The sequence below is a fragment of the Monoraphidium neglectum genome, assembly GCF_000611645.1.
Source record: "Monoraphidium neglectum strain SAG 48.87 unplaced genomic scaffold scaffold01734, whole genome shotgun sequence".
NCBI lineage: Eukaryota > Viridiplantae > Chlorophyta > Chlorophyceae > Sphaeropleales > Selenastraceae > Monoraphidium > Monoraphidium neglectum.
In genome coordinates, this window is record NW_014011894.1 from 1 (window position 1) to 10,279 (window position 10,279).

At 68.1% G+C, this 10,279-nt stretch overlaps 2 protein-coding genes across 2 annotated transcripts; both read left to right on the forward strand.

Annotated features, from left to right (window-relative positions):
• Positions 1-137: 137 nt before the first annotated feature.
• On the forward strand, positions 138-413 carry MNEG_8852 (hypothetical protein; the record flags this gene model as incomplete). The annotated part of the gene is made up of 1 exon (XM_014042675.1): positions 138-413. The coding sequence occupies one exon, from the start codon at positions 138-140 to the stop codon at positions 411-413; it is 276 nt and encodes a 91-aa protein (XP_013898129.1).
• Positions 414-3,690: 3,277 nt separating this feature from the next.
• Positions 3,691-7,664, forward strand: MNEG_8853 (hypothetical protein; the record flags this gene model as incomplete). Its single annotated transcript, XM_014042676.1, has 2 exons — positions 3,691-6,573; positions 7,647-7,664. The coding sequence occupies 2 exons, from the start codon at positions 3,691-3,693 to the stop codon at positions 7,662-7,664; spliced, it is 2,901 nt and encodes a 966-aa protein (XP_013898130.1).
• Positions 7,665-10,279: the final 2,615 nt, after the last annotated feature.

Consider the following 10,279-nt stretch of genomic DNA (forward strand, 5'->3'; position numbering starts at 1 on the left):
CTACCGCAGAGCCCGTGCGCTGCAAGCGCCCCGCCGCCACGGCCGCGGCCGCGGCGGCCACGCCGCTGGGGCCTGCGGCGTCGCCGCGGCACATAAGCAGCAGCGCGCCGGAGCCGGGAGTCGCGGGGCTTGGGGTGATGACGGCCTGCCTGGGTGGTCGTGACGGCGACACCAAGCGTGATCAGGACCGCGGCAGCGGCGCCGCCGCTGTCAGACCCAAGGCACCGCCAAGCGATGCCAGCGGCGACGGCGAGGCCGGGCGCGACACTGAGGAGGGCTCCGGCCCGCGTTCGGGCGTCGCCGTCGCGCCGCCCGCGCCGCTGCTGCCGTCGCTGGCGCCGGCGCCGAGCGACACGGCGTCCGCGTCCGCGTCGGCGCTCGACGAGCCGCCGCTGCTTTTCGAGTTTGAGTGAGGGGGGCCGCCTGATGAGTCGTCGTGGCGGCTGCACCAGGCCGCGTGCTTGGTTGCCTGCTGTTAGGAAGAGTTCTTGCCATTTTAGCACAGAAACGACGCGGCCTGCGTTTGTGGTGCAGCGGTCTTGGGCGAATGCTTTCGCTGATGCGGCGCCCGTGGGGCCGCGGAGCCCTGCGCGCCCCTTCAAATTCAGACACCCATGAGCTGCTGTAGGGGGGTTTATAGAGTCTTCTGCCAGTCAGCCTGAGAGAGCGCTCCTGCCCGTTTCTTGCGTGCGACTCAACCTTGTATCGTGGGTGTCCCCCCCCCTCCAGCATTGTATCACTGCGGCTGTGGATTCTCAGCTTGCTGCGTGCACATCGCCCGTCTCTCGGTCGCGGTGTTATGTCGGTGTGGCGCTGGTTTGTGGGTGCAACGAGCATAATGAGCAGCACCGCTCGGGGCCCCTCCAAATCCGCGCCACACCCGAATTCCAACCCGCCATCGTGCCTGTCACGCCGGTCAAGGCCCACAACACGCACACACGCAAGGCGCGCGTGCACGCGCATGCCTGCCCACTGCTCGCACAAGGCGAATGCCGCCCCACTCAGGCGCCCCTCAACAACGCGCCGCCTGCGCCAGCTGCTTGAAGCGCACGGCCTGTGCCATGTAATGAACGTTGTCACATGCTGGCTGTCAGGTTGCAGCCAGGAGGGCAGAGGCCGGTCGGGGCTCGGTGCGCTTCTCTGTGCGTGTGCCCCCCGCGCAGCAGCCCTTGCGGCAATAAGTGTTCAACCTCCCCCCACCAGCTGACTTTTCTCTGACCAGCTGACTACGCTGAGCCAGCACCATTGCAGGCAATTGACACTATGCTAAGTGTACCATGTCCTTGCCAGCGTCATCCTGAAAAATCCGAGTACCGTGCCTGTGCATGAAAGAGCCGGGTCAAGGCGCAAGTGATGCGGCAGCACACTTGGCACTTAGCACACTGCCCTTGTGACAGCGCTTGCAGCCATGGTCGTCAGATTTCCAGCCATGGTTAATGAGATCAGCTTATGGGTGTGCATCCACATGTGGGAAATGCAAGAGGGAACACAACAATTTGGATGACATGCAACCTGTGCGGCCGACAAGAGCAGCTGCCAAGGCAGGCACCGCCGCTCGTCCAGACCATTCAAGAGTAATGCTGTGGCATCATTACTGGAAATTCTTTTTTCTTGCGCGTTTGCACCCTCCTTCTCAACGCGCACACACCCCTCGCATGTTGCGCGACCAAGGCGTGTGCAGGAGGAAAGGCGCCTGCACAGTGACTTGGCAGCCGCATCTCTTATGACACTGCATGGACCCTCATCCGAGCGGCAGCCACATGCCAAACCATGCTCTTTATACTACACTTCGTGATCCTTTTCAGTCTCGAAGTCGCCGGGTCTGCCCGCCACCGCAGACGGTGGCCGATCGGTGCCCTCAGACTCTGCTCTGCCAGCAGCTTGCTGACCTCACGCGAACGCAGCCTACGCACAGCTGTGAAGCGGGATTGATGTTGAAGTGCAAAACTACTCAACAAACGCGCACAGCTTGTGCATTCGTGAGGGTGCCAGTTCCTCGCTTTCGCTCGAGATCACTGATATTCCACCCGCTTGCCTCCCGGTGGTGTTGAGACGGGGGTCTGGCCCAGCTCGCGCAGCAAGTCGCTACTGCAGTGTTCTCCATCTATGTGTAAATCCTGGGCAGCTGGTGCATCAAACAGAGAGACTGAAACCTGTTCTGCCCGCCTGGGGCCTCGCACGTCAAGATAGAGGGGCAAGAGACGAAATAGGGTGCGTGATAATTTCGTGGTTTTAGCCACGGTCGTCGGGAGTAGTGAACGCCACCTCGGAGCGCGTCCAGCGGTGGTCTGGGCACCATCACTGCCATTCTACGCGTCCCTCCATCCTCAGCCTGCCCGCATCGCAACATTTGCCCATGGACGCAGGCCTCGTGGCCCTGTTTGTGCCAGCAATGGGGGTTTGCCGCGCGCGCAGCACGTGAGCAGGTGCCTCCATGCGGCACAGCGGCGCGCCGCTGCTTGAGGACAGCCTCCGCGGCTCCAGCTGTGGCGGCGGTGCTGGGCGGCCCCGTGGCCCTGCTCAGGCCTGTCTAGGCGGGTGGCAGCGGCTTGAGATTCAGGTGTGTGGGGCAAGCACTCGCGAGGGTTGAGTTTCTGCTGTGTGTGTGCGGAAGCGTGCATGTGGTGGATGGCGGAGCCGCAACATCTTAGTTTTGCTCGCCGCCCCGTCGCCGCCCCTGGTACCACTCTCCAACCCCAAGTCGCCGACCCCTCCGCAGGCGCAGCGGCGCGTGTCGGCGGCGGCGATCGGGCATGGCAGGGGCGACAGCCTGCCCTTTCGGCCTGAGCGCGCCGGCGTGGCCCTGGGCGTGTCCTCAAGTTTTGGGCTGCAGGTGCGCGGAGGCCTGCAATTGACATTCATGCGATTGCAGCACGCATGGAAGTGGGCACTGTTGCCGTTCTGCGACCCAGAAAACAGCGAGCGAGCCACGCCGCTTGGGATGCCACAAGGAGCACTCTGCTACTGCAGTGGCATCATCGCACTTGAGCTCTGGAAACAAGCCCCGCATGACTTCCTTCCAACTCCTAGGTGGCCTGCCAGCAGCAGCTGGTGCAAACCCTTTCTCAGGAGGACGGCCCGCGGCTGTCGTGGCAGCCGCTGCCAGCGGCTCCGCGGCAGCAACAGCAGCAGCACGTGCGCGACCACGTGCAGCCGTCACCGTTGCTGGCCGCCGCGCAGTTGCAGCACCCCGAACAGCACCCAGGCTTACAGCAGCAGCAACAGCAGCAGGAATCGCAGCAGCAGCAGGAGCTGCAGCCGATTGTACATTACCGCGCGCAGCAGTCGCTGCAGGCGCAGCAGCAGCAGCAGCAGCAGCAGCAGCAGCAGCACTCACAGCAAGGGCCGCCCTCTGCCCATGACCCAGACACTGTTCCACTCTCCGAGCAGCGTCTGTCATCGCTCAAAGACGGTCAGGCGCAGCAGGGGGAGCAGCAAGGGGAGCAGCAAGGGCAGCAGCAGCAGCCGCAGCAGCAGCAGCAGCAGCAGCAGGAGCAGCAGCAGTCGCAGCCATGGCGGCGGCGGCAACGGCAGCAGCGGGAACCACCGCGGGAAACCCAGCAAGCGCCCAGCCCTCCACAGCAGCGCAGCCAGCCGCGGCGGCCCGTCGCTGACGCGCCGGCGAGCGTCCCTAGATGGGAGCTGCGGCCGGGCTGCCGCGACCCTGGGTCTCAGATAACATCCTGGATCATGGGGGCCGCGTGCGTGGAGGAGCTGCGGGAGCTTTATGCCTTGAATGGCGCGTCCTTCAACGCCATCAACACCGCAGCCATGCTGGCGCGGCTGCCAAAGCTGCTCGGCGGCGGGGGCGGCGCCGGCGCCGGCGGCGCGGGCGCGGTGCGGCGCCAGGCGGCCTGTGCGCTCGGGATGCAGCTGGCGGAGCGCCTGCTGCCGGCGGTGTACCTGCTCCCCTCGGCGCGGCAGTTTGCCAACGCCGTGTGGGCTCTCGGGAAGCTGGGGGTGCAGGTGCCGGCGCCGCTGCTGGGCTCGGCGGTGCAGCAGCTGCTGGCGGACGGCGCGCGCCTGCTGCGCAATGCGCAGCCGTCAGAGCTGGCCATGAGCGCATGGGGCCTGGTTCGGCTGGGCTACGACCCTGGCTGCCCCGTCTGGGAGCGGCTAGCGCTGCTGTCAGCGGACGGCATGTCGCGCTTCAAGCCGCAGGACATATCCACGCTGCTCTGGGCGTTCGCCGCGCGGCAGCAGGCGCTCGCGTGGCGCCAGCAGACGGCGGGCGCCCCGGCGGCGGCGGGGGCGTTCGGGCGCGCCCCGGGGCCGCCGCGGCAGCGGCAGCAGCAGCAGCAGCAGCAGCAGCAGCAGCAGCAGCAGCAACAACAGCGGCAGAGGCAGCAGCAGGAGCAGGAGCCCGGCGACGCGGCGGCTCTGCCCGCGCCGCGCGGCTCCTTGGGCCGCTCCATCGGGCTCACCCACGCTCCCGAATGGCCGGGCAGTAGGGACGAGGAGGACGACGCACACGCCTGGGACGAGGGCGCGCTGCTCTCCGAGCGGCGCGCGAGCAGCGCGTCCGCTTCGACCAGTGGGAGTGACGGAGCCGACCTGCTCGTCGCTTACTTTGGGTCTGGCGGCGCGGGCGCGGAGGACGCTGGCAGCCACGCCGCCGAGGCAGCCGGCGGCCCGACGCCGGCGTCCGTGCTCTTCGCGGCGGCGGCCGAGCGGCTGCTGCGGGAGCGGCAGCTGCTCGGCGGCTTCAAAACGCAGGAGCTGTCAAACGTCTTGTGGGCGTTCGCGACAGCCGGCCAGCACGACCGCGAGTTTGGAGAGGCGGCGGCCGAGGCGCTCGAGCAACGCGCGCACGCCTGCAACGCGCAGGACCTGTGCAACGCCGTCTGGGCGCTCGCGCGGATGCAGGCGCCCCACGACGGCTTCTTCGGCGCCGCGGCGGCCCGGCTGGCGCCGCTGCTGCCGTCGCTGAGCGGGCAGGAGCTCGCAAACGTGCTGTGGGCGTATGCGGCGACCGGCAACGCCGGCTGCGAGCTGTGGCGGGACGCGCTGTCAGAGGCGTCGCGGAGGCTCACGGCCCTCGGGCCGAGGCCGCTCGCTGCGGTGGTGCAGGTGTGCGGCGCTGCGTGCCGCCACGCGCGCGCGGGGCAGCGGCGGCGGCGCCCGGGCGCGGCCGGGGGCGGCGGCAGCGAGGGGCAGCAGCAGCAGCAGCAGCAGCAGCAGCCGCAGCAGCAGCCGCAGCAGCAGCAGCAGCAGCAGCAGCAGCAGCAGCAGCAGCAGCAAGAGCAGCGGCAACAGCAGCAGCAGCAGCAGCAGCGTTGGTGGGGCTTGGTGGACGAGGGTGGCGCGTCGCAGGAGCAGCAGCAGCAGCAAGAGCAGCAGCCGCAGCAGCAGGAGCAGCAGCCGCAGCACCACCAGCAGCAGCAACAGCAGCAATGGCCGCACCGACGGCGGCAGCAGCGGAGCGACGCCCGGCAGCACGCCGCCGAGCGGCGCGGGGACCGCGCGGTGCTGGGGCTGGCGGCGGCTTTCTTGGCGCAGGCGGCGCCCTACGTCCCGGCAGCCGTGAGGAGCCTATCCATCAGGGACGTCGTCGGCGTCCTCTCCGCCCACGCGGCCGCCTCTCAGCCCCCGCCGCCCGCGGCGCTGCAGGCGCTGCTCGCGGCCTCGCGCCGCGCGCTGCCGCACATGCTGCCGCAGCACATGGCGCAGGTCGCGTGGGCGGTCGCGCGGCTGTCGCAGCGCGGCGCGCTGTCGCTGCAAGAGTGCCTGCTCAGCGGCGACGGCGAGGAGGGGCGCGACGGCGGCAGCGGCGGCGGCGGCGGCGGCGACGAGGGGCTTGGTTGCTGCTGCAGGGATCTGGTGGATGCTCTGGCGGCGCACGCGCGCGCGCGCATGACGTCGTTTAAGCCCCACGAGATCTCTCAGATCGCCTGGGCGTACGCCAGCCTGCGCGTCGACGACCCGCCGCTATTTGATGCCGTCGCCGACGCGGCGACGCGCTGCGCGTGGCGGCTGCCGCCGCAGGCCGTCTCCAACATCGCGTGGGCTTTCGCCGTGACGCGCACGTACAACGGCCCGCTCATCGACGCGCTCGCCCGGCGCGCGCTCGCGGTTATGCGCGCGTTTGCACCCGACGAGCTTGCGAATTGGGTGTGGGCGATGGCGGCGCTGAAGCACACGCACTCGCCCGCGTTTGCGGCCGCGGCCGACCTGGTCGAGGCGCGGGCCGGCGCGCTCGCGGCCGCGGACCCGCGAGCGGCGGCCAAGCTCGTGGTGTCGCTCGCGATCGCGGGGCGCCAGCGGCGGCGGGTGTTCTCGTCGCTCGGCACCGCGCTGGTTGCCGCAGACGCCGACCGCCGCGATGGGGGCGCCGGCAGCGGCAGCGGTGGCGCCGGTGCGGGCGCCGGCGGCGCGTTTGCGGACCTGACCGCGCACGAGCTGTCGCAGCTCCCGCTCGCGTTCGCGTCGCAGCAGCAGCGCCACCGCGGCCTCTGCGCCGCCGTCGCCGCGGAGGCGGAGCGGCGGTGCGACGCGCTCGCGTGGCACGACGCGGCGCGGCTGCTGGCGGCGCTTGCGAGCCTGCGGTTCCCGGCGCCCGGCCTGATGGCCGCCGTGAGGGCCAGGGCCGAGCGCGCCGTCGAGGACGATCCAGCCGGCCTCGGCGCCGCCGCGGGCCTGCACCCGCCGCACTGGGCACGGCTCGCCAAATGCTACGTAGCGACGCGCCACCCTGCAGCGCCGTGGTTCGCGGCGAATGCAGCGGCCGTATGCGGCGAGGGGGAGGGGCGGGGCGACGCGGCGGCAGCGGGGGGCGCGCGGGGCTTGCAGCGAGGCAGGAGCCGAGCGGGCGGCGGGGGCGCGTGGGATGGCGGCGGTGGCGGCGGCAGCAGCGACAGCAGCAGCGGAGGTGAAGTGGATGGAGTGGCTGAAAGCGCCAGCAGCAGTGCCGGCAGCGGTGCAAGCATCACGGCCACCGCCACTCCCAGCAGCAGCAGCAGCAGCAGCAATGGCGGCGGCAATGGCGGTAGCAGCAGCCATGGCTTTGCAAGCAACGGCGGCAGGAGAGATTGGCAAAGCGGCAGCCGCCGAACATCGACCGTGCAGCTCAGCAACGGCAATGGCAATGGCTCTGCTGCTGCCTGCGCCGTTCCCCCACAGCCCCGCTGCAGCGATCCACTCTATGCGTCGCCCGCGGGGCGCGCCACCGGCGAGTGCGCAGCACATGCGACCGCGAGGGTTGTGGCCACGGCAGACGCCGACAGCAGCAGCAGCAGTAGCACCAGCACCAGCAGCAGCACCAGCAGCAGCGCAGGAGCGGGTGGCGGGGCTGCAAGTGCATAGTGCAGGCCCCGCCGGTTTCGACTGTTGATGGCTCTCTTGTCGCGGGCGGTCTGTTCCTGTGTGGCCCAGCCCTGTGTAACCTCTTGAACACCTGGTATCAGAAGGTTTTGGGTCGCAGCAGCAGGTCGACAGTGTTTTCCACAAAGGCGGCGCCGCTGTTTCTCCTGGCGGGTGGCAACACACAGGTTGCGCTGGCCTCAAGTCAGCGCGACTGCTGCCGGTCGGACGCACATTGGCGTTCAGGTCGCAGTGTCATGGGGAGTACGCGTGTGTCGGGAAGGTTGCAGCAGGGCTTCGCCCCAGAGGCAGCCGCCCACCTGCTGGCCGGTGCTCATGCACTGCAGTCACACTGGAACGAGTAAAGCATGTCCCGGCCATTGTGATGCCCACCAGCGGGACAGGTGCCCTACATCATGCGCGCTCAATTGTGCGATATGATTCCCATTACTCCACAACGTACTGCCATTTTCGTAGCTAGCACAAGCTAGCGTGCGTGTAGATCTTCCAGCACACTCCCGGAGTACCGGTGCTCTATTGTGTGCTTGGATGCTACGGGCTAGTTTCAAAGGCATCGCAACATGTCTTGGTGCTGGTGCAGGAGCTGCATATGTGTGGGCAGCGCCGCCGAGCAGCAACAAGGGCGCCGCGCACGACGCGCCAGGCATAGAACACTCCAGCTTCATTCGCCGCGTGGGCTCGCAACAGGCAGTGCCGCCGGCAGAAAACCCAGGTACGCAGGCTTCAAACCCTGCCGCGCCTGCGCAGCCAGAATGCTGCCATCGAAGGAGTTGCGGCTGACGACTGCAACCGCCAGCGCCCCGCCCTCACCCCCTCTGCAGTCCCCTCCCGCCGATCTTCCAGTAGCGCCTCCCTAGCTGCCCGCCCACAACATACACCCACATGCGTGCGTGGCAGGCGTCAGGGTGTACCCCGGGTTACTCAGCGATGACGAGGCGTCTGCTTTGGTGCGGGAGCTCCAGCCCCTCAAGGCGGCCCATGGCATCAACCTCATATCACCAGCGGCGGCGGCCGTGTACCGCTTTCAGGTTGGGACCAGACCGCTCGCCCCATGTGCTGCCGGTGGCATCCACCGACTGCGGTGGCGCGCACTGCCGTGCCCCTGCTTCGCTGCCTTGCGATGCCGCTGGCGTGCGGCGCTGCTGCCGGTCTGGATGTTGTCTGTCAAAGGGCCGGAGTTGCACCGTGCACGCCCCCCACGCAACCGACTGGCCGTCAGCCTGAACATATTTGCCAGCCTCTGTCACGCAAGCTGGTTCTTTTTCTTTGGTATTTGATTTTCATCCTGTATGTGCTGCATCTCAGATGGGCTACCTTCCGCCAGGCACCACCCAAGTCAACATGCTGCGGGTCACCGGTGAGTCATCATTACTCACGCCGGTCACGCACCCTGGCTTTGCTGGCGGCCTCTCTGCCATGCCTGAGCGCCTCACCCAGCCACGCATGGCTGCCGCCGGCCATGACTCATGGTGATTGCTCTCCTGCCTGCCTCCGCGGTCCATGAGAGCCACTGCCAGCGACGCACAGTCAGCGTCCAATCAACCCATCCCTCAAGTTTGAACGGAGGGTCCAAAAGTGGGGCGACCGAGGGACACTGCATCTCATCTTCACCCTCACCCTCATCCTCGCTCCCGAAACCCCAGCCCGGCCCGAGCAGGAGGGGCAGCGGCCGCCGCCCTGGGGCTACGGCGACGCCTTTGACGAGGCCGGGCTGCCGCCGCGCCTGAGGGACCTGGCTGAGCGCCTGAGGCGGCTGCCAGGGCTGCGGCTGGGGCCGCTGCGGGACGTGACGATCAACTGGCGGCACCACCATTTTTACAGGCAAGGAGACGGGTGGACGGGGCCTGGGCGACGGGGAGGGGGCGGGCAGGGTTCGATGGCGGATGGGTTTGAGGTGATGAGGTTTAAGCAGGGACGCGTGCGGAGTCGTGTGATGAACCAGTGCAGCCCCCTTGGCCGCTTGCAGCCTCACGCCTGCATGCACTGCTGAGGGCCTGCACGTGTGCACATGCAAACAGACGCGCGCGCGCACACGCACACACGCATGCATGCACACAAGTATGCATGCGTAAACCCCCTTGACCCCTCACCCCCCCTCCCAGGCTTGACCCCCACATAGACCCAGCCCTCGATGGGGAAAACGTTTTCATCATCAGTGTCGACAGCGGAACAGTGCTCACGCTGTGCCCCCAGCGCTGGCTAAAGGTGCGCAGGGCCCCACCCGGGGCTCGACCGCACGCGCCCCTGAATGGACACGTCTCCACCCGCGTCCCGCTGTCCTGGCGTGGAAGGATGGTGCAATCATCAGGGATGCGGACAGCCGGGCGGCGGCACCTCGTGGATATGAGGAGGCAGATAGTATCTGCAGACGCTTGATATTACCTTCATGGCAGGCCCCAAGACAGCCTCAAGCCAGCCTGCCAGGAGCAGCCGCGGGTTTCTTCGTCGCGCCCACATCATGCCCTGTTCTCAAGGCTTTCGGGTGCGCGCCTCGGCCCTGGCTGCGTTGCTGATTTCGCCATTGCCTCCTGCTGCTCCATGGTAGCCGCGTCCGCGTGGCCCGCTCCCCCCCTCCTCCCGGCCGCCGCCGCGCGTGCGCGGGTCCGCAAAGCAGCTGCAGAGAGCTTGGGACTGGCTCCGCGGCGCCGCCACTCTGGAAGACGAGCGGGCGCTGGTGCGGCGCCAAGCGGAGGGATCTTGGACGGATCGAGATCTGGACGTGAGGGTCAATGCGGGGGGCGGCGCCCTGCTCAGCGGAGACGCCAGGTCAGCGCTTTGTCGGTTGTGGCATCACATAATTTGTCGCCTGCTATTCTTGGGGTCGAGGGGTTGAGGGTGCAGGGAGAAGGGGAGTGTGGCTGCACAGACGAGCCTCTTTGCGCTGCGCATAACGCGGTGAGGCGCCGCTCGGCGCGCGCGTCGGCCGCCGCCGCCCTGGAACTACCGCCTTTGAGGCGGG